The following is a 22,475-nucleotide window of genomic DNA, read 5'->3' as shown; positions in this document are numbered from 1 at the left end:
CTTACCAACAGATTTAATCTTTTCCTCTCCACCTAAAAGCATCACACCCAGCACCTCTCTGTCCTCTCCTTTCTGTCCTCCTGTGTTTATTATTGGTAACCCAGTGCCTTCTTTTAAATTTGTCTCACACTGTCTGTCATTTTGTTGGACTTCGGAGCAGTGCAGCTGTTCTGTATCCGTCAGACATTCAGTAATTTCCTCATTGTCTGCCGTTGTTTTGCTCTCAGTGTCATCTTCCACTGTGACGGCCATCAAACACACTTTTTCTAAATTGGGACCTCTGTTGTGATCCGGTAGAAATTCGGACTGGACCACGAGTCCTTCTGTTTGGTCCCTTTCCGCTGCTCCAGCCACAGTAGGATCATTATCTTTTGTTACAAAGTCACAAGGAGGCTGACTGATAGACCCTGACCGTTCATATAGCATTCCTCCATCTTTCACCCCACTGGTGGTCTCTTCAGAGGGCTTCAGCTTTAATGTACTTCCTGAAGTGTCTTCCGGTTCATGTCTGTCAACATTCCAGATAGTTTTGTCTTCATTTGGCGCACCGGATGTGTTCACTGTCTCGTCACATATTTCAAGGCTGGATGACGGTGTGTGACAAGCTACAGAGTGAGAGTTCGGCTCTTCTGTTGGAGGTTCAAACGCCTCATCGGGGCCTTCTTCACCTGGGAATTTGTATGCGATGAAAGATGGCCCTGCTCTTCCAGCAGAACTTTGAGAGAGTGAGAGAAAAAAAATTAACATGAATATTTTAAAATCCCTGCTTTTCACCATAAGAACTAATACAAGATTAATGTCTGGCTGTCATTACCAGAATATTTCAATGAATGATTGTCTGAACAGTGTTTCTATTTTCCTCCTTTAGTGATACATTTTGAAAAGAAACAAGTCTATATGTCTTTAAAAAAAGCTATTTTCTTTGTTTGTTACATTCTGCATGGTGTAGCTTGATGTTCAGCATGTCTGTCAGGTATTTGGAAGGAGCTGGAATATCTGTCTTGATGGCAGGAGGGTACTTGGGTGTCGGGAACCTCTGGCTGGGAGAATGACAGAGCCGGGCTGAGCAGGTAAGCGGGAGGCTCTGAGCAGATTCTGTTGGGAGACGTCTGGGAATGTGAATAATAGGCTGCCGTCTGAGGAGTCCTCGGTTGCAGTGAGAACGCCCAGCCAGAGGAGGGCTGGGATGACGGGGAGCTGTCTGGTATCTGATGGGAGACTGAGGTCTGAGAGCTCTGCAGCTCGTCGGAGGTGGAAAACGATTCCTGCTGCCTGAATCAAAACATTGGAGAATTAATTTATGTCAAAGGTAAGATCATGACGGAAATCAACATTATGCATTATTTTATTAGTACATAAACATATTTCTTCATTAAAAACTTGTATTTTTGCATATTGTCTAACAGTCCAAACTGACTATTCATTATTTAGTTTTATTTACCACTGGTGTTTTGTCATTTCTAGATTCCTTTAAGCCACTCTAAGGTAAATACTGCAACAAGAGAAAAAAAGTATTAATTAAAATCCTAATGAAGCCTTAATATAATCTCACTTTAACACAGTTGAATGGTATTAATGCCGACAGATTTGTCATGACTTTGCATTTACCAGTTTTTTTTAAATAAAATAAAATAGTAAAACTTTTGATAGCAGTTATGGCTGAACTTTTGTCTTTCTTGGTGCTTTATAGCTGATGAGGAGTAATCTAATAGCTTTCATATTTCAGCTGCAGGGTTTGTTCTAATGAGTCACAGCTAGGCCATCTTCTTAAAGAAAAGGGGCTCAGCCTTTATTAGCACAAAGCCTGTTTTAATAGATTACTAAAGGTATGTTTTAAGCAAATACTTACAAAGTCTGGTTAAAACATTAATGCATGTTTCATGTCTTTGCACAGCCAACATACATATCATCTCACTTACCAGTAAGAGTAGCTGTCTTTCCTTTCCACTGCACTCCAGCTACTCTGAGGCAACGACTCTACATGGCTGTAAATACACATCCTCACTAACACAAACATAAAAAAAGAGACCAAGACACCTAAACATCACACCATACTGCGAAAAACTGTCGAGTCATCTCTTATTTATGTATTTTGTTTCCAAGCAGCAAGACATTCTTCTAATCTTCTAAAGTGGCCCAGATCAATATTTGCTCTGGCTTTCTGAAGGTCTTTCAAAGTTTGTTTGGTTTGTTGGCTTTTTTTTTTTAAACTTTGGCTTTTTTCATCCATTTTCAGGCTGCTCATCATTATCAGATGAGTGTTTGTCTTTGTAAAGAAAATCTACAAATCCTTCAGGCATACAGACTCCTAAACTCGACGAATGGCCAATTTTAATTTGAATGTTCAGACAATTTGTTACCAGCAGCCTGTCACAAAAATATAGTTGTTTTTTTTTAGTTGAATCTATAAAAAAATACCAAAGTGGGACACAAAGCAGCAACAAGGAGAGTCCCAAAGAGCTGTTAGCTGAATATTTGGTATAGAGTAGGTATCAACTGAAAGATAATGCATGTCTCAGGTCCTGTGTCAGGTCTTTTCTGGATTCATGTTTTGGTTTTTTTTTTTTTTTTTTCCCCTTCTGCCCTCAATGTTCCTCATTTTAAAGCACACGCTGCACAATATGTCGTCAAGGTCAGGTATGAGAACTGGACTGAAAAAGCAGCTCAAGTTTATAAAAATCTCAGTTGTTTTTTTTTTTTTTAAGTTTAAAGAAATATTTACCAAATCCACTTTTTAAAAATTACAAGGTCTCACTGCTTAAAAGAAAAATATATATTTAAAAATAGATTAGTTTAGTCTGTTTCTGACTGACTTTGCCTTTGGTAAGTGGAGGAGTGTTGGTCTCCTCTGGCCTCATCCAGATTCTGGGCCCGCAGAACAGCCAGGACCTTCAGGGCCGCCTGGGAGAGGGGTCCTGTGTACAACCTGCTGCTCGACTGCTCCATCTCCTCCCTAACTGATGGACTGCCTGCCTTGACTCTGTCTGATCTTTGACTCCTTATCTAATAAAGACCTAAACAGGACAGAAAGAAAAGCTGGTTTCAGTGATTCAAAAAAACTGATTTAAACTAGGTTCTTACAAAAACCAATGTGTAGCATGAGATAGCGGGAAGAAAAAACACCTTGCAAAAGTTGAATTTTACTTTATTTACTAGACAATGAAAAGTGAACAATGTCTTTTCAAAGTCCATGAGACACAACAAAACACTATAAGAATATTTGCACAAAATGATCAGCCTCCACATCCCATTAACTGCTGTTCATCACATCACAAAGTAAGCTGAGGCTGGTTCAAACTTGTTAGAATCTCAGTCACATTTAACTTCAGTTACAGAAAAATTATTATTAGGACAGGAATGAAAGTAAAGCTGGGAAGGTTGTCAGAGCTCCTCGTGTATGTTGTCGGGGCGTCACTGCTGCCCTCTGTTTGTCATCTTGCTCTCCAGATCTTCCACGATTTTCTGCAGAAGCCGAGCGTCCAAGTGGAAGAAGATGTACAACTCCTTCTGCCGTCTCAGAAGGGCATTACGGTCCAGCTGAGAGCGCTTGGCTTTGACGTCTGCCAGGATTTCGTGCATTACCTGTTGCAGATTCTGCACCTGAGACTCTGCTTCTACAAGCTTCAGTGTCAGCTCCTGTACATGTGGAAGCAGGGTGAGACACGTGAATGTTAAACAACGGAACACTTTAATCATTAAATTATGCTTTAATTGGTTTACTTTTCCCTTAAATATTTCCTGAACCCCATTCCATACATAAATCTCATCTTACTGCTGTTTTGATTTGAATTGAACTAAATATAAAAAAGGCATGACTGATCTCCTGAGTGTGCAGTTCAAAATAAATGTATCTTATTTGCAGTTTAACCAAAATAAAAAGGTTTTAGAAATGCAAAAATCCTCCAGAGAAAAATTATTAGCAGCCATGCTTTACATTTCAAAAGACTGAAATGGCTGTGACTCCGCAAAACTGGCTGCAGCTGAGAAGTGAATACCAATAAAGCTGGTGAGTCACAATTAGTAAGCACAGAAGTGGCCAAGAATTAAAAATAATTGTTATCTAAATGTTCAGGAGACAAACTAGAGTTGGTCCAGATGGTGAAAGGAAGAGCTGGCAGCTAAACGTCATGCTACAATAAGTACACACTGCAACAGTTAGAGGTCACAGTTATATTAATAAGTAATGTGAACGTTATGATTTTTCAGCATTTTATTAGGATTGACACCACGGTCAAATTCATCTTACATGATTGTTTACACCGAATGTCAAAGTTATCTGCAAGTTTAAATAGCAGCAGCAGCTAGCCGTAGGACGTTCTGTGATAATGCTTCTGCCAGAATAACCGCGTAATGCAAAACAGAGTTGTGTAATTAGGTTTACTAATCGTTTTCTTTTTTGCTTTTTTACACTAAAGTTGCTTTAAGACAATAGAGGTCCACGATGGTCTTGTCCCTGTTTGGACTAGCCATTAGCTAGTCAATCCAGTCAAAATTAAACTCTATTTCTCTAAGCTAAAGTTGTTCAAGGAGCCATCTTTAACAGGTATAATATTAATTATTCAGAACCTCACTTTAAAAGATCTGAACTGTCCCCTCCAAATTGTTTGTACTGAACACTATTTTGTATGTTTTCCTACTAACTTGGGGATTTAAAGGTGTGAAAATAATGCAAAGAAAAATCATTACTGTTTAGATGTTGAGTAAGAAAATGTGTATGGATTCAAAGGAATACTATCTGCTGCAATATGTTGAGTAAAAGCAAACTTTAAAACCCAGCATGTGACAGAAACCCATTAGAACAATGTGCAAACCCCCCCAAAAAACTGTGCTACCAGCTTCCCTCACCAAATAGTGACCAATGATTATAAAATAAGCCAACTCACTCAACTAAGCTGCTGATCAAAGAAGAGTGAGAAGAAACACACCCACCTGTGCATTGGGGCAAAGGAGCTCCTGGTCAGCACTGGCTGCTGCACATACCTGCGGGCCTAAGACCAGCTGCTGGAGCTCTGAGTAAGAGGCCCTGTGGAGCGCCTCGCAGTCACCGTAAAGACGGGCCGCGGTGTAGAGCTGCTCGCGGCGAGCACCAGCCAGAGAGTCTCGGGTCAGCTGGAGGTTGGTCACCAGATGGTGAGCTGCCTGGTCCAAAGCTTCGTAAGTTCGAAAAGGCTCAGATCGGCCGTGGCCTGAATCATGCTCAAGGATCTGGAGCAGTCTGAGGAGAAGGTTGGGTATAAAAGAAACATTCCAGTGTGAGACTGTCTTTATTTGTTCGAGAAGAGAGTGTAAGAAGTAAAAAAAATGCTGTAGTTAGGATCACAGTATTGGAGAGGCTGGTTTAGCTTTGCAAGCATGACAGAACACAAAGAAGTGCCGAGGCTGAGTAAATAAGAAAACCAACCCTTATTTATCCAACAACTCATTACCTAAAGACAGTTAACATGTATAAATTCTATTAGCATAGCAAGATTTTTTAAAACATTAAATAATACATGCACTTCTAAAATGCTGACATTGGGTAAAAAATCCTATTCTAAAAGCTTTAAAGCAGGAGTTGTAAAAGTCTGAGACAGTAAGCCTCCCCTCAGATAAAATTTAGAAAAAAAATGCACACCCACTCACTCAACTTTTTTGCTTACTTTTGCTAAATTCCTGCACAAATACAGCTTTAACACCCGCGTTTTAATCCTATACCCACTTAGAAAAGATTAACACATACTGCTGATGGACCATTAAACTTCAGCAACTACATAACCATCTGTTGAAAAGTACTTAGTTTATTTCTTGAGAAATATAGTCAAATATCCCCAGAGCCTTTAACCAAATCACGAACGATCGTATTTTTTTTTGATAACTAATTAAATCTTGGTAGTCCTTGAAGATGGAAAACTTCTGCTCTGAACAAACACACAGTTCCAATCATTCTACCTGCTGAAGGCAGCATCCTTGCAGCTGATGATGGGGTTGGGTCTCGGGTTTATTGCCAGGTCTGGGTGAGCCAGAGACTCGATCCTCAAAGACGCCGCCTTGCCTTCCTTCAACAGTCTGCCCTCAATTTCACTCAGCTGCTTCTGACACATCTGCCACCTCCTCAGCTCCAGCTCTTGAGCCAGAACGATCAGATCAAAGGACGCTTTTTGACGCAGTAAGTAGTCACGAACCTGTTTGGAAGAATTTTATTGTAGAAAAACTATTATGCAAGATGCACAATTCCAGCATCACAAAATGACAACACATTAGTTGCTCCTTGTAGTTTTTTTTTTTTATGTTTGTAAAAAAATCCTAAAATACTACACTCTATATTAGAGCAGTGGTTCCCAAACATTTCAGCCTCTGACTCGTTTGTCTCTATATGGCCCTATGATGAAGTTGCAACCCGTCCAGGGTATACCCCACCTCTCACACTATGACCGCTGGAGTTAGGCACCAGCTCCCCCGCGGGCCGCAACCCGAAAAAGAAAGAAAACATATAAAGAAAATGGATGGTTGTTTTTAAGCATCCCAATTCTCCTTGACCTATTGCCAATTTGTACGACTCTTATGATGTAAACTTGATGTGTTTACATCAGAAATAGGCTCAGGGTGTAATCAGTGGCGTCAGCTACTGACCTGGTCCTGCCTGGAAGTGTAGTAGTTCTGCCTGGCGAGTTGCAGCTCCAGGTCTCCTCTGACGACAGGAACATTAAGCAGCCGGGCTGACTCTCTCAGCGCAGCAGGGACCGGCCCATGGAGCAGAGCTTCCAGTTCAGCCTCCACAGCCTGCAGCTCTTTTCTGGACACAACTTCCCGTACATGCAGCGAGGAGGAGGTGAAAACGCTCTGGCACAGTGAGGTGAAAGACACGAGTGATTAATTTAGTGAGTCAGAAGAATGCTGATGCTGATTATGACTGGCGCACGAACAAAAAATCTCTTGTAGATGTGATTTACCTTAGCATTACAAGCCGTTTCTGAGAGCCAGTCTAATCCAGCTTTGATGCTCTTCTCCTCTGCCATGGCCTGCATCAACTGATGCTGAGCCACAACGTGTGCCCACTGAAGTCTTGCCATCTCCGTCCTCTTGCGCTCAACGACACAATCCGTGCTCTGTCCCCTGTTACACTCAGTCTCACTGTCCCCCCTGTCCTCACAAGAACTGAGGTCAAGAACCTGGAGGTGCTCAGAGCAAGAAGTCTCAACTATGTCAGAAATGCCCTGGAAGAAATGCTTCTGTGTGAAGGCAGCTAGAGTTTTGGTGTTGAGCTCCTCCTGATGCAGGTAGGGATCCAGTGTGAGCTGAGAGAGAAGGACAGTAGGCCTTTGGGAAGTGGAGGTGTTTGACTGGACAATAGAGTTTTCTTTCTGCTTGGCTTCTGGCTGAGGGAGATATGAGGCCAGCCTGCTCACTTTATCTGTTAGGTTTTGTAACAACGTGTTGGTGTCAGCATTCTCAGCTCCAATCAAAGCACTGGCTTCCTTTAGCTTACACGCATCGCTGTCCAGCTCTGCAGCGAGCTGCATGTCAGCATCTGCGCGCGACGTGGCCACAACCTGCAACTTGTTGTAGCGCCGCTGCTTCACCTCTTTCTCCTTGCTCAGTGCCTGGAGTTCCGCCTCCAGGTCTTCAATGGCCAAGTCATCTTCCTGTGCAAACACGGAGGATGAAGAAGAAAGGGGCCCTAAGATGTTTGCGCCGATCCCATCTGAAGGTCCGATGGTTTTAAGGACCTCACCCAAGGCTGCTTCGTCCAGAATCGGCTTGCCAGACTTCTGTAGCTCCTGAAACGCAGCCGCCTCCTCTGTGCTGAGAACATTGCTCCGGTTGAGGGTGCGACACACGAAGCGCAAGAAGTGAAGGTTCTCCGGGGGGCAGTCAAACAGCCAGTCAAACTCTGAGCCCTTCAGTGAAGACACACCAGGATAACCCAGACGACCCAGGGCCTCCACAAACTGGGCACCGTTTAACATGTTTAAACTGTGTTTGTTTCCTTTACTCTGTGTAGGTCAGTGTCAAATTCAAAAGATAAAAGAACAAACGATCAGAAAAGCTATGGCAAGACATAACTGTAGCTTTTGAATCAGAATTATTCTAAGCATTTGGAGCTTATGTATACATCTTCTTTTCCACAACTAAATATTAAATTAAATTAATATATGTTAGAATTGATATAAGTAACTTAAAAATGCATGGCTATGGACATAACATATCTAAACTGGTTGAGTGAGCTCCATGGAGAGAAAATTAAAGTCCTCGGAGCAAATGAGTTTTAAATCACAGCTCATAAGACTACATGTATCCCCCCTCTCTTACTGCTTTCTGTCTTCTTCAACAACAAATAAAAGGTCACTAAAGCTAAAAAATATATATTTTAAAATTACACACTGCTCTAATAAAACACATCAAATATACTGATAACCTTTATGGAAAGACTTATTTAACAATTATTTTTAATAACCTTAATTACAGTGACCCTTGAGAGAAAAATCTTATGGTTGAAATCAAGCTTTAATGCAAGTGCTTGTATGGCAAGAGTGTGACACTAAGTGTAAATTAAAAAAAGATGGATACAAAGAGATGATACATGATGTTATGATGTTCTGACAGTACAGAAAAAACATAAATATCACTATCTTTTGTTATGTAAGGTCATGTTCTGGGTATATTAGTTAGGACAATGATAAGATGGGTGTGATTAAAAAGATAATACAGAACAACAACGGGATAGACGGTGAATTAAGTGTTTAAACCGCATAAACCATCTCTCACCAAATCAATACTGAACTGTGAAGTTGAGATAAATTAAGCTGAAATCAGCTTTCCTGTTAATGTATGCCGATAAGTAAAACTATCGCACAATTGATGTTGTCAATATTTATACTAGCACTGAATAAGGAACTGAGTTTGGGACAGTTGCTTGTTATATCGCCACCCAAACAAGCTCGTGACAACTAGCTTACTAGCTACAACTAACGGTTGCTGTACGCTGCCAAAAAGCTAATGGCTACTAAATACTGTTTTCCCTGTAGGTTCAGTGATTCCTCTCGGTTACATTCGTGCTGCTTTAAGGCAATACTTACAGGTTACCGTTCAAAATGTTCAAAAACAATTTTCCAGCCGGATCACTTCTCGCGCCCAGTTTCCAAACTGAAAGTGCGTAATCACGCAGGATCAGATACACTTGTCCGTCATCACGTAAGAGGCTGGGCTTCAAATTCAACCAATCGCATTTGAGAACAGAACATTGTCCCCTCCCCCTTTTTCCTTATATTTTATTTTTCAAAACTTTATCTGTAACAGTATCAGTAACAGAGAATAATAAAAAACAGATTAGCCAAGAAGGTTAAAAAACAAAAGATAAAACAATAATGACAGCAAAAGTAATACCTGTGCCAACCACTATATATGACAAAAGAGGCCAAGACTGTACAAAGTTATGAATAATAGGTTGAGAGTAAGTCATTATAGGTTTTTGATTTTGGATTTTGGATTAGTGGAAGATCAAACTGATTGCATATATTGCTTGCCTATATTTTTTTTTCTTTAAAAATGTTAATTTATGTTTGTAATAATATAAATTCACGGCTGTGAGCTCCTTGTTTTCATTTCATTCAGAACTTATGCTGATTTTACTGAACATAACTGGTATATCTAAAAGATGTAGAAAAGGCCAACATAAAGCATTACTGCTGTCATATTTTTCCCTTTTTACATCAGACGTTTTAAAACAGGCTTTTAACTTTTTCTTTATGATAATATTTATATTTCTGGATGAAATTATTATTATTTTGACAAAAGCAAATGCCAAAAGAAAATGTAAACTGCTTCTGATCTGGACGGTATAGCTAAAGAAATAGCATGTTTTTCCTGATTTTTCTATCTCATCTCTATTATTAATTTTAACCCCAACTTTTGGAGCCAACCCAACTGCAGAAAGGCGAGACTCTGCTGGTGAACGCTGCAGCTGGAGCTGTGGGCTCCGTGGTGGGACAGATCGCCAAGATCAAGGGCTGCAAGGTGGTGGGTTCGGCCGGCTCTGACGTTAAAGTAGCTTACCTGAAGGAGCTGGGGTTCAATGAGGCCTTCAACTACAAAACTGTCAGCTCCCTGGATGAGGCTCTGAGGAAGGCCTCTCCTGAAGGATACGACTGCTTCTTTGAAAACAAAAGCAAGGCCGTTGTTGGTCCAGATGTCTTTAAAAACATGTAGTTTGCACTTTTTACTGTCATGTTTTTGTTTATGTATCACATACATATGATTTGCTTTAACTGCTGCCCTTCAACAACACATGAAGAACTTGGGTAGAAGAGCTGTGCGAAATTATCTCCTTGTACCGAGATGCAAACATTCATGTTGTACATTAATTTCCTGTAATATCAATATTCTGAGAAAAAACTGTTTACTTCACAGCTTTTGTAAGTTTTTCAAACAATAAAAATATCATGATGCATACTCATGATGTTATATCTACTTTAAACACAAGAGGGCGACCTTATCTTACTAAAGTTGTGTAAGAGCTGTAGTTTTAAAACATGCCAGCTGCTTTTAAATCTAATGTCTTTTAAACAAGTGCCTTTACTGTTGAAGTAAATCTTTCAAAATAATCCTTTTAAAAGATTTTAAATGTATGTTTTGTTTGCTGAAATATTCAGACTTTATATATTATAAATCAAATGTGTTTGTATTGTCATACATTTTGTAATATTAGAAGTTCCTTCCTGTTATTGTGTTAAACAGCCTGCATCTGGTGCAACGACACATTCTACACTAACATAACGCTCTCTGTTTACCGTGAACTCATTGTGCATAATAAATGTTTATTTTCAGCATCTTTTATTTGCATTTATGGACTTCATGTTGCATGCTGCAGTTACTATAACAGTGGAAAACAACTGTACTGTGTATTTATTCAGGAACTGAGGTGAAGGCGAGGAAAATATAGTTGAGGATGTGTGTCTGTTCTGTCCAGAAATAAGTCCAGTTTTTGTTGCCAGTCTCTGTCTTTTGTTTAGTCATATAATCGATGAGCTTCACAGCTGAATTTCAGAGAGCTGTGGTGATGCTGTGAACCATCTCATGGTTACTTTACCTGTTTTTTAAATCTTTTTAGAGCCAATTAATGCAAGATTTTAGAGTTTATGAATCTTCAGGACTATGACAATCACACATGCAGCTCCCAGCAACTTTATGTACAAAAAACATCGAACTCAAGCAACCTACGTGCCACCTGGTGTGCATCAGTTTATTGAATAGGGATTTGACAGTGAATATTGCCTTGTCCAGTTAAATTCGTTCGAAAGTGTAACGAATTTACTTCACAGTGCTAAAATTTCTGATTCTGTTTTTCTTTATGATGAAAAAATGGTTTTACTGTATAAATTGTGTAGCAGTAAAAACAGCATTATTGTTTCAACCAAATGAACCTGCAAAACCCTGCATGTTTGTGTTTTTGTATTTCACAAGCAGGATGATAGTTTTAGTGGTGTAAAATTGTGAAATGTTGCGGTTCAAAACATTGTTGCCAAAAAATGCCACCTGCAGGTTTTTTAAAAAATTATTATTATATTTTTGTGGTTGCACAAGGGCGTCAATGTTTCACAAGTCTCACGTCTCACACACCAGAAGGACACTTTTACTGTATGAATGCTGCATTTTTTGACATGTACTTTTGCATATTTTCTCCAACTTTAACCATTCAACAGTCAAAATGTCATTTTGGACATTCGGACTATGACTTTTGATTTTTGTAGCTTTTATGGTGTTCTAAATAGTTATCTTTACTTACATGTAAAAAAAAATCCCCATAGAAAAACAGAGATCTGTAATTTCTTAAAAAAACACTGCTCTTTTTTAAATCTGCCTCAGCAAATTTTTATAGTTTCTGTCTTCTTCTGATACTTTTAGCTAACCTTTAGCTACTTTTAGCTTTGAGCTTGTATTTTGCAACTGTTAGTTAGCACATTGTTTCTTTTAGATTTTATCTTTGTTTTGCTACTTTTAGCTAGCCTTTAGTTTTTAACTGGAATTTTGCTAAATTTAGGTAGTTTTATTGTTTTAGCTAGTGTTTTGCTACTTTTTGCATTTACCTAGCACGTTTCCACTTCCACGCTTCATTCAGTTTTTAGCTGGCATTTTGCTAGCTTTAAGTCAGTGACTTTTATATTCAAGTGGGGCAGTTTTAGCTTTAAGATAGCCTATTTTACTTTTTTAGCTAGCCTTTGGCCACTTTTAGCTTGTAGCTAGTGTTTGAAAGCACCTTAAAGCTTTCAGCGTTTTAGACTGAGTTCCTTCCTTGTATTTGTCTCTTCACCTTCTGTCGTAGTTGGACACCTCATAGACATTATACGTATTAATAATACGTATATAATGTATTTATGTCTGTGGGACACCTCTCCTAGCAGCTCCAAAACAAACCTGGGCCGTTTTTCAAAATGCGTACTTGTCTGTACTTGTATACTCGCGAACTTGTGAAAACCTTTAACTAGCTTAAAACCATAAACACGATTACTTCCGCTACGTCTGACGTCAGTCGCCACGCTGCGTTTCAACCAATCAGATTTGACGTCGGACGTTCTCCGGCCGCTCGGTCTCATCTCCTTCATCTTTTAGCTGCCCTCGCTGTTTCTGAGGAGTCCAGAAGAGTTCCTCAAGTTCTGCTGCTGTGTTTTCGTGGACAGAAACACCCGGTGAGTCTTTTAAACCACGTTGCGAGCAGTTTTACACGGAGACGCTGACATGGAAACCGTGTCGCAGTCCGCCGGACACGGTTTACGTTCACATTTCCTTCTTTTAACTTCGTTTTTTTCCTTTATTCGAGCAGCGTTTCATATTGTTCTTATTTCACTAATAGTTAGTTTTGCAAACTATTTTTAAAAGCTGTGTCACTGCAGCGAGTTGCTTTGCTTGCAGGTGAATATGTATGTATGTATGTATGTATATATATATATATATATATATATATATATATATATATATATATATATATAATGTATTACTGGAAAACAAGGACATTTTCCATGTGTGTATTTAAAAGCTTAACTGCTTTAACCACAGAGCTTTTGAAAACTCAGTGTTATCTCTTCCAGTAACAAGTGTATAAAAGAGCAATTCTGAAGCCTGAAAAATGTTTGGATTGTTTCATATCCCTGGCCATGCATGTTAACCTGGCCTCAGTTTGCAGAATTGATTTCTTCCCCTTTTCATTCAGTAAAAGAGGTAAAATAAAAAAGAATGGCCTCATTATCTCCACAGCACTAGGTGTGCTGCTGCTGGGCCACATGTGTGTAATACCAGCTAAAGAAACCGCTCTTTTTTTTTCCAGCAGCCCTGAGTAAATAATCATGGTCCAAGCTAAGGTATGGACTTTGGCCAAGCACTTTGACGGCTTTCCAAAGGACAGCGACTTCAAGCTCAAGGTGGAGGAGCTTCCTGAGCCCAAAGATGGAGGCAAGAAGACTGTCTGCTGTCTGCACTGTCATAACATAAGCTCTGACTAGGGTGCATACTGTTTTTTATTATTTTCTATTAAACCAAGCAGTTGAAATGAGTGTATTCCTTTTTGTGTTTTCTTCCAGAGGTGCTTTTGGAATCGGTTTTTCTCAGTGTGGATCCGTACGTGAGGTAGATGAAGAGTGCAGTCTGGGAATTATATTGTTTGTTGTTTTAAAACTGTTTATAATAGCTTCTGCTGGTGATCTCTCCAGGCCGTTCAGCAGGGCTCATATGAAGGAGGGGGACCCGATAATCGGAAGTCAAGTGGCAAAGTAAGAACAACAAACACGCTTACACACACACACAAACAAGCTCTTATCTGTCATGATACACTGTGCATATCTGATGTTTACTGCAGCAGAGTACAATCTGCATCTACAATCATTTACCAGAGCCTTTGTTCCAAGCTCCTTGGTTGAGAAGCAAAAAGTCTTCAGCTGCATAACAGAAGTCCATGTGTTTTTGTTTTTCATCTTTTTTTTTTTTTTGGATTTACCGTGTCCTGCATGACTGAGAACCTACACCAGCACTTAGTTCCAAAATGAGCAAAGAGAAACAGCGGACAACAGGACGTTCTCAGCTGAACGTTCACACATGTTAATCTGTTTTTGTGGAGATGTTTGCTTGATAAAGTCGTCAAATTCATTTTTTGTTTTTTTTTCCAAAGAACATCAAACGATTGCGTTTCAAACTCATGTGCTTCGTATTTTCTGCATTCGAAGGTAACCACAGAAAACTGTCTTTTCCCAAGATCCCAAATCTTAAAATACCAAAAAAACATTATATATTTTCAAAGATAAATGTTAGTTTACAATCATCCTTTACTTTGCAAAAGCAGTGCACAAAAACCGACACTGCAATACATCATGTGTCAGGTATTTTGATTGTGCTCCTCTTAAGTTTTGTGACGCTTTGCGCTCTGCATGAGTCGTGTAGCAGATTGTAAATCAGGAAGAGTCGCAAACAAAGAGTTTTCCAAAGGGGTTTCTTTTCTTACAGATGCGACTGAACACAACCCAAGACGGTACAGTCACTGCAAAGGCCACATAAACTTTCAAGAGATGCCTAAAAGTGAACCAGACATGCTGAAAGTATGATTAATATAAAGGTCTACGCCGTTAAAATGCCAGGATTTTGTGATGTAAAAGGAAAAATACCACCTTAAATAATTCGGAACTAGTTTCCACCTTTTATTTTGACATACAGCATATTCTGTGTAATTCAAATGGGGGAAAAATTGTGAGTAAAAATGTCTAAAATGAAAAAAATCGGGTTGATTAGGTGTTCACACTTTTAAGCTAACAATTTGTTGAAGCCCCTTTTGCTTTATTTACAGCTTTTTGTTCTTGAGAACACACACACGAATTAACGCAATTTCCTGGCACTTCTTAAGGTTCACAGAGACGGCTTACAAAGCATCAAATGAGTGTCATTAGAGATGGCCAGATGAAGCCCTGTGAAGCTTTCAAGGCTTCTTCCTGATTGAAAAAAAAAGATTCAAAGCCTCAAAGATGCTTGGCAGCAGTGACACCTACTTGTCAGCTGCAGTTATAGCAGCAGCCACGAACATTCAGATGATAAACACAGAAATAGCTGGCTGTGTTTAAAATCAGAGAATCATTGTCAGCACAGAAAATTTTGAAATGGCAATTTTCTATTAAATCATTTCACTGTGCTGTCCTGGTATTATTTGTAATTACTTGAAACACGATTTTGATTGATATGTTAGGTTTGTGTTGTGTAGTGAGATTACACATATTTGAACATCAGTGTTACAACTTATTAGGATATAACAGACTAGTAGGCTGTAGTTTTTGTTGAAGTTATTTATCCATTGTTTAATTTAATTTAATCATTATTTTGATGATTACTATACCAGAAGGGCCAGCAGGCACTGAACCCATAAATATAAATAAAATCACTCCCATCTATTTGTTCCACATGGACAGTTTCACTTTCACTTCAAGCTCAGGTCCTGGGAGCTTGAGAGGGTTCTCCTCAGTGTCTTAGCTGTTCCTAGGACTGCGCTCTTCTGGACAGAGGTCTCTGCGGTTGTTTCTGGGATCTGTTGGAGCCACTCTTCCAGTTTGGGGATCACAGCACTGAGTGCTCCGATGACCACTGCTACCACTGAGGCCTTGACTTTCCACAACTTCTCTATTTCCTCTTTCAGCTCTTGGTATTTCTCTTCCATATTTAGATTTATTATTAATATTATTATTATTATTATGAACTTTCCACAGAAAGTTGCATTTTTACGCACGTGGCTTTTATGGTTCAGAGTAATGCCAGAGGGGACTATTGGCCCTTCAGCATTTTCATTTTCTCAGACCTGGCGTTGAACATGTTTTGAAGTAAAGTTTTTCTCTCTTTTGTCCACAAACACCATCATTAGATAAATGCACATAAGCCAAACCTGACCAACAGATTCCTCTGTTTTCCTGTTTATTTTGTAGAGTGATCCAAAGTAAAAACCCAGTGTTTCCTGTTGGAAGTCACGTTCTGGGTAACTTTGGTTGGAGAACCCATGCAGTCAGTGATGGGAGCGGCCTGACTCCCATCATGCCCGGCTGGCCTCAGGATGTTTCACTGTCTTTGGCTCTGGGTTCCATCGGCATGCCGGGGTAAGCCTGACGTTACGTTATCTGTATGTACAGCAATACATGTTGTTAAATGCTTTGTGTTAAGGGATTAAACATTAAAAAGAAACGTGTCTTCTTTTGATGAAACGGTTTGAAAGCTGAATACGCGTCTCTGTCCTGCAGGCTGACGGCTCTGTACGGGATAGAAGAAGTTCTGGGGCTGCAGAAAGGCGAGACTCTGCTGGTGAACGCTGCAGCTGGAGCTGTGGGCTCCGTGGTGGGACAGATCGCCAAGATCAAGGGCTGCAAGGTGGTGGGTTCGGTCGGCTCTGATGCTAAAGTAGCTTACCTGAAGGAGCTGGGGTTCGATGAGGCCTTCAACTACAAAACTGTCAGCTCCCTGGATGAGGCTCTGAGGAAGGCCTCTCCTGAAGGATACGACTGCTTCTTTGAAAACGTAAGCAAGGCTGCTGTTGGTCCAAATTAGAGATATGCTGACTGATCATTTGGACGATGAATTAAGCCAATTTTTGCCATTTTTAAAAATAATTAGGATACTCTATGTCCGATCAAGCTGATACAGATGAGGAGGTCTCTGTTGGCAGTACAGAATTGCATTTTACTTTCACTTCACGGGGGGCTTTTCTTCATAACAACACCAGCAAACTCCAACTTTACATTAAAATTTTATAGTAACTTATACTAACTTTACACTTAACTCATGGTTGTCACAATTTAACCAATTTAACCAAGTCACAATGTGACTTGGTTAAATTCCAAGTCACATTGTTGTTGTTTCTATCCATCACCACTAGATGGAAGACATGTTTCTTAACCTCCTGACTACCTGTAGCTCAGGTCCTCTGTGGGGGACATTTGTAAACCTGAAGATCTCCCACCCACAGTATTCTACTGAATGAACTCCTTTTGCTATCTACAGAGGACATTTAGGGCTTTTTAACGATGCCAAATGTGAAGGGGTGGGGCTGATTACCTTACAAAGATTTGGGAGTTTTAGAAAAGCTAGACTAAGAACATTAGAAACAAAATAAAAATAATAAGCGCTAAATCAGTAACGGTTTTTAGCTGTGCAGATTATTTGAGAGAAGATTTCCAAACCCCCCTCCAGCTTAACTTCCAATAGAAAGTTTCTGCCCCTTTGCAGCCTTACATATTACATATTATATTACATATTTTCTCATCTGTAGTCTTGATTTTCAACTGCTGAAAATACCTGAAGAGTCGACCTGTAGTCCAGATGTCTTTAAACGCCTCTTGGTTGTTATTCTGTGTTTCTTAATGCTTTGTTTTAGTTGATGGTAATGTCTTGTTTTTGTTTGTTTTGTTTTTTTCTTAGGTTGGAGGACATTTTTCAACTGTTGCCCTTCAACACATGAAGAGCTTTGGAAGAATAGCTGTGTGTGGAAGTATCTCTGTGTACAATGACACCACACCTCAGACAGGTGGGCTTATTTACAGTGTGCCTGTGAGCCTTCTCCGGAGAGGTTCGTAGGTGGGCTGATGTTTAGCGATAATTCGTTTCCCCATTAAAACGTTCTCAGGGCCGTACCCACACCTGACGATGATCGTCAAGCAGCTTAAGATGGAGGGTTTCGTGCAGAGCAGGTGGGAGCACATACACCCCGAGAGCCTCAGGAGACTGATGGCGTGGCTTAAAGAGGTACCCCTGCTTTGGCACGGCTCACTCTCAGCCTTCCCGGCTTTTTTGTGTCAGCCTAATTAATCCATTCTGCCTCTGCAGGGGAAACTGCAGTATCGGGAACACATCACTAAAGGCTTTGAAAACATGCCAGCTGCTTTTATGGGGATGCTGCAGGGAGAAAACCTCGGCAAGGCGATCGTCGCAGCCTGACGTCACCAAACTCATGGAGGAAGCACGCAGAACTCCCAGCTGTATGAGGAAAAAATGTATATAAAGTATTTTAACACTTTTCTATAAACAACCATGTTAAAGAGAAAGTAGCAGTGAAGGACCTTTAAGATTTTAACTATGAGAGATGTATAGTTTCAAACAGGGCTGCGTGATATTAGGAGAACATGCTGTTGGTCATCGCAGTGTTGACATCAGTTGCGATAAAGCCTCATTTTCGTCACTTCTCCTTTCCTGTCATCAGAAATGCTCACAAAACTTTATATGCTTCAGCTTCTCCACCTCTATATCTGCGGTGGACATTTAGGGCAGATATGTCCATCTGATGGACATTTATAAAACAGCATGCAGTTTATTGCACTTCTTTGCGATATTGATATTGCACACCTTTTTAAAAACGACATTCCACACGATCTCATGCAATCTTGTGAGATGTTGCGAAGTCTGTAAGCACTCAGAGTGTTTGTTTGCAGCGTAAACTATACTCTACAGCTCCTATCACACACGCTAACACAATGTTTATAAAATTTATAGTTATAATGATTTTTGTGTTTGCTTAGCTTGATTGTCTTGACTCCAAAAGTTAATCAGTTGGAAATGTACATCCAGTGATTACTTTCTGAAAGTCTTACTAAAGCAAAAATGTGTATTGCTCTGAGCAGATGTTGGGAATAATGCTCAGCTCCTACTACTCCAAACTGCAGTGTTCCTTCTCAGCACAAGATGATTTTAGTTTAAATCTCTGCCATTCTTCGAGGAATGCTTGGCCTTTAGTTAACTTTGCTATTAAAGAAACAAAAAGAATTGGTTTTCACACAGTACACTAACACAATAAACTATTTTTTTGTATTTACTGTCAACTTTGTTTAGATAATATACTTTTTGTGTGTTTTTCACCTGTATGTTGGGTTTTATGTTTCAGAAAATTTATTATTTTTTTATCTATTGTTAATAAATACAGAATTTAAAAGAGCCAAGTGAAGATGGACAGAGAGAATGTAAAGTATGAGTGTGGGCTCCGTTTGGACCTGAAACTAGTCCAGATATTAACATAAACGCTGCTGAGCTACAACAGCTTCAACTTTTCTGGGAAGGTTTTCCATGGGTTTAGGAGGATTTATTTAATTTTGGACCATTCTTCCAGAAGCTCATCTGTGAGGTCAGACACTGATGTAGGACGGAAGGTGTTCTGTCAGGTTGAAAAAAAACAAGCCCACACCATAATCCTCCCTCCACCAAACTTTACACTTGGCACAAAGCAGTCAGACAAGAACCGTTCTCCTGGCAGCAGCCAAACCCAGACTCATCCATCAGATTGCCAGACAGAGAAGCGTGATTCGTCCCTCCAGACATATCTCCACTGCTCTAGAGTCCAGTGGCGGCGTGCTTTACACCACTGCATCAGATGGTTTGCACTTTGTGATAGAAGGCTTGGATGCAGCTGCTTAGCCATGGAAACCCATTCCATGAAACTCTCTATATCCTGTTCTTTAGCTGATCTGAAGGCCACATGAAGTTTAGAGGTCTATAGCTGTTGACTCTGCAGAGCGTTGGTGACCTCTGTGCTCTATGAGCGTCAGCGTCTGCTGAGCCTGCTCTGTGATTTTATGTGGCCGAGTTGCTGTCATTTCCAATTGCTTCCACTTTGTTCTAAAACCACTAACAGCTGACTGTGGAATATTTAGTGGTGTGGAAATTTCATGACTGGACTTACTGAACAGGTGTCATCCTATCACGGTACCACACTGGAATTCACTGAGCTCCTGAGTGTGACCCATTCTTTCACAAATAGAAGCAGTCTGCATGCCTTGGTGCTTAATTGTATACACCTGTGAGCATGGAAGTGACTGGAACACCTGAATTCAATTATTTGGATGGGTGAGTGAATACCTTTGGCAATATACTGTATGTTATCAAAAAGAGTTAAAAGTTGTAAACCTTCCCCAGCTGAACGTGATGACGTAAGGGCTTGTACGTGATCTTGCGGCGCTATTAGAAGAGTTACTCCCGTGAAACTGAGCGTCGCTGACTCGTTTACGGTAAACCAAGAAATTGTCATGTCATGATGACTTGAATCACTGTTTAGGCTTTTCCAGAGTAGTTAGTGAAATCCACAGCAACCCCCACTAATTATTTCGCACAAAACAACCCGTTTTGTTGAAAAAGCATTAATGACCAGTAGCTGTCGCGCAATGGTTTGTTTGCGAAATGTGTATTTTCAGACTTTATGCTGACTTCTTCCAAATAATTCAAAAACTACACAGAAGTAGCTGAACGCGTTCATACTTGCTTTATGAGTAGTATAAAGTTATTTGATAAGGATATGAAAACATGACAACAGTAAAAAAAAATACAACCTTCAGGTACAAAGAAAAACAGGATATTTTAGTCATTTTCAAAATAAATGTATTTGAAAAATATTCGATTTCTCAATTTAAAAATACTATGTAAATATTTTTGATAGATACTGCATATGATTTAAAAAAAATAATAAATGGCTAACATAGTTTAGGGTTTTCCAAAGTCATATTTTTTGTACAACTCGAACAACATTTTTTTGTGGGAACCTTTTATTTTGAAAAACAGAGGAAACTGACTGACTTCCGCTGTGGGTTGGGCTAACGGACGTGCCTTTAAAAGTCGGGCGCGTGTGTTTTTACGTCAGGGTTTATCCCAAGCTAACGGGCAGGGTTCGTGTGAAGCACACATACAGAAGCAGCCATCATGGTTCGCCACATTAATAATAAGGTAAGTGAAGTTTCTTTTCGCCCCGCCATGTTTCCGCTGCGGTGTATAGTTTCGGACACTATGAACCGGTTGCTGTTTAATTACCAGCCGTTTACGGGAGGCAGGGGCGCGCGCCTCGTCTCCTCCCCGTCCCGCTCGCGGCTCTCTTCCCACGCGAAGTCCGTTTCGTTTGGACTCACCGGCGTCGAGCTGACCCCATCATATTTGCGAATAACGTAAATATATGGTTTTTATTCCTTCACGTTACGTGACCGGTGTTGCATCGGGAATAGATTAAAGCACCCCTGCCGTGAAAACGATTCACTTGGGTGAACTGTGCGCGAGGTAGCTGGACTTTCCGTACGTCACGCCGCCCCGGGCTGGCACGTTGCCGCCGAGCTAAACTGCTCTGGATGCTGTTGATTGAAGCCCCGGCTCCGAATCGCCGGCTTCTTTAAACGATGCCGCAGATTGCATATAAAGTTCCGGATCCGCCACATCCGCAGCGGCGGGCTTCGACCGCCCTGTCGTGGGTCTGGGTGGGAGCGGCCTGTCCCAGAACACCGCGGTCATAACAGCAGGCCCGTCCAACTTCAGCAGGCTGGAGGGCCACAGCGAGCATTATGTCTCAGTTTCAGGTTTAGAAAGTTGCTTTTTAGTTTAATAATAAATAAGTTCCACATTCGTGTCACAGTAACTGATTTCAGGTCAGTTAAACCGCCCCTCTCACTGGTCCTCATATCCCCTCTATATTTCTCTCTTTAGTCAGAGTTTGATGCGATTCTGGCCTCAGCAGGAGACCAGCTGGTGGTGGTGGACTTCACAGCATCCTGGTGTGGCCCCTGCAAAGGCATCGCTCCATATTTTCAAGTAAGTATGACTGACTCACGTCCACGTCTTCTGTTCGGAGAGGTAGCTCTTTGCCTTTTCGGTTTGCTTTCACCCACCTTTTTAAAGAGGAAATGCCTGCTTCCAAAATATCTGTTAATGTTGACCAACTTTCCTGCAGCAACTGTCAGAGGAGTACAAAGACAAAGTGATTTTCCTAAAGGTGGATGTGGACGAAGCTTCTGTAAGTATCTTCTTAAAGACCTTTTGAATGCCTTAAAATGACTGCCGGCAGTACTGAAACCTAGTTGGCAGAGCAATCTGTAAACGCAGCCTTTTTGGTTATCCCTGCCATAAGTGGAGTGACTGTTTAAACTAAAATAATCTCAAACACACTGAACCAATGGAATGGCTCATGTTACAAATACTGACTTGATCTCTGCAGCAGTTTTAGTTGCATTCATCCATCAGCCCGACTGATTGTTTTTTTTGCCTTCTTTTCAGGACGTGAGCCAAGCCTGTGGCATTAGCTGCATGCCCACATTCCAATTCTACAAGAACGGACAGAAGGTGAGTCAGAAGCGATCTTACGGCTCTCATGCGTCTAGCAGTGTTGGAACTGTTGTTGTTGTTTATTTGTAGTAAATAAAATGTTTTCTTGCACACCTGTCCTGTCTTTCAGGTGCACGAGTTCTCCGGCGCAAACCGAGATTCGCTAAAAACAAAAGTGGCCGAGCTCATGTAGACCAAAGCTTCAACGACCGGTCCACTTGTTTGACTTTATTCCACATACCATGTAACAATGACAGTCCTGTGTGTGTGTGCGTGCGTGCCCGCCCCAACTGCCTTAATAAGTGTCTGACATTAAAACTCTAACCTGACGTCATCTTAATTCTGTTACATTCAACTGACTCAAACTTGTGTTATTTCCAACAAGGTGGATTTAATAAATGAAGAATTACTGACTCCGTGTTGGTTTC

The 22,475-nt window shown here is 40.5% G+C and overlaps 3 protein-coding genes across 5 annotated transcripts; 2 read left to right on the top strand and 1 right to left on the bottom strand.

The window, feature by feature from the left end:
• Nucleotides 1–3,156: 3,156 nt before the first annotated feature.
• haus3 (HAUS augmin-like complex, subunit 3) lies at nucleotides 3,157–9,157 on the bottom strand. 2 transcript variants are annotated; one of them, XM_017433164.3, is made up of 6 exons: nucleotides 9,057–9,157; nucleotides 6,930–7,973; nucleotides 6,610–6,819; nucleotides 5,929–6,161; nucleotides 4,930–5,215; nucleotides 3,157–3,636 (listed from the first exon to the last, which is right to left on the bottom strand). In XM_017433164.3, exons 2-6 carry the CDS (start codon nucleotides 7,944–7,946, stop codon nucleotides 3,412–3,414), a joined length of 1,971 nt encoding a protein of 656 aa, XP_017288653.1. In that variant the 5' UTR covers nucleotides 7,947–7,973; nucleotides 9,057–9,157; the 3' UTR covers nucleotides 3,157–3,411. The 2 variants fall into 2 exon arrangements, with proteins under 2 accessions (XP_017288653.1, XP_017288655.1); XM_017433166.3 differs by having other exon boundaries at nucleotides 4,981–5,215.
• A 3,378-nt stretch (nucleotides 9,158–12,535) lies between these two features.
• Nucleotides 12,536–18,800, top strand: LOC108245899 (prostaglandin reductase 1). 2 transcript variants are annotated; one of them, XM_017433151.3, is made up of 9 exons: nucleotides 12,536–12,662; nucleotides 13,301–13,422; nucleotides 13,551–13,596; nucleotides 13,680–13,739; nucleotides 15,924–16,091; nucleotides 16,233–16,506; nucleotides 17,407–17,512; nucleotides 17,612–17,730; nucleotides 17,812–18,800. In XM_017433151.3, exons 2-9 carry the CDS (start codon nucleotides 13,317–13,319, stop codon nucleotides 17,920–17,922), a joined length of 990 nt encoding a protein of 329 aa, XP_017288640.1. In that variant the 5' UTR covers nucleotides 12,536–12,662; nucleotides 13,301–13,316; the 3' UTR covers nucleotides 17,923–18,800. The 2 variants fall into 2 exon arrangements, with proteins under 2 accessions (XP_017288640.1, XP_017288639.1); XM_017433150.2 differs by having other exon boundaries at nucleotides 13,298–13,422.
• A 1,733-nt stretch (nucleotides 18,801–20,533) lies between these two features.
• On the top strand, nucleotides 20,534–22,460 carry txn (thioredoxin). The gene is made up of 5 exons (XM_017433180.3): nucleotides 20,534–20,688; nucleotides 21,433–21,537; nucleotides 21,677–21,739; nucleotides 22,000–22,065; nucleotides 22,178–22,460. The coding sequence occupies exons 1-5, from the start codon at nucleotides 20,665–20,667 to the stop codon at nucleotides 22,238–22,240; spliced, it is 321 nt and encodes a 106-aa protein (XP_017288669.1). The 5' UTR covers nucleotides 20,534–20,664; the 3' UTR covers nucleotides 22,241–22,460.
• Nucleotides 22,461–22,475: the final 15 nt, after the last annotated feature.

Source organism: Kryptolebias marmoratus, linkage group LG7 (assembly GCF_001649575.2).
Source record: "Kryptolebias marmoratus isolate JLee-2015 linkage group LG7, ASM164957v2, whole genome shotgun sequence".
Taxonomy (NCBI): Eukaryota; Metazoa; Chordata; class Actinopteri; order Cyprinodontiformes; family Rivulidae; genus Kryptolebias; species Kryptolebias marmoratus.
Note: the sequence above shows the minus strand (reverse complement) of the source record. Positions and strands in the feature narration are given on the sequence as shown.

Coding starts and splice junctions, on each gene's coding strand:
- LOC108245899 (XM_017433151.3), top strand. CDS start 13,317: ATGGTCCAAGCTAAGGTATGGACTTTGGCCAAGCACTTTGACGGCTTT. Junction 13,423..13,550: donor TCCTGAGCCCAAAGATGGAG/GCAAGAAGACTG, acceptor GTTTTCTTCCAG/AGGTGCTTTTGGAATCGGTT. Junction 16,507..17,406: donor ACGACTGCTTCTTTGAAAAC/GTAAGCAAGGCT, acceptor TTTTTTTCTTAG/GTTGGAGGACATTTTTCAAC.
- txn (XM_017433180.3), top strand. CDS start 20,665: ATGGTTCGCCACATTAATAATAAG. Junction 21,538..21,676: donor GCATCGCTCCATATTTTCAA/GTAAGTATGACT, acceptor ACTTTCCTGCAG/CAACTGTCAGAGGAGTACAA. Junction 21,740..21,999: donor TGGATGTGGACGAAGCTTCT/GTAAGTATCTTC, acceptor CCTTCTTTTCAG/GACGTGAGCCAAGCCTGTGG.
- haus3 (XM_017433164.3), bottom strand. CDS start 7,946: ATGTTAAACGGTGCCCAGTTTGTGGAGGCCCTGGGTCGTCTGGGTTAT. Junction 6,820..6,929: donor AAACGGCTTGTAATGCTAAG/GTAAATCACATC, acceptor TCACTGTGCCAG/AGCGTTTTCACCTCCTCCTC. Junction 5,216..5,928: donor AAGGATGCTGCCTTCAGCAG/GTAGAATGATTG, acceptor CCTTCTCCTCAG/ACTGCTCCAGATCCTTGAGC.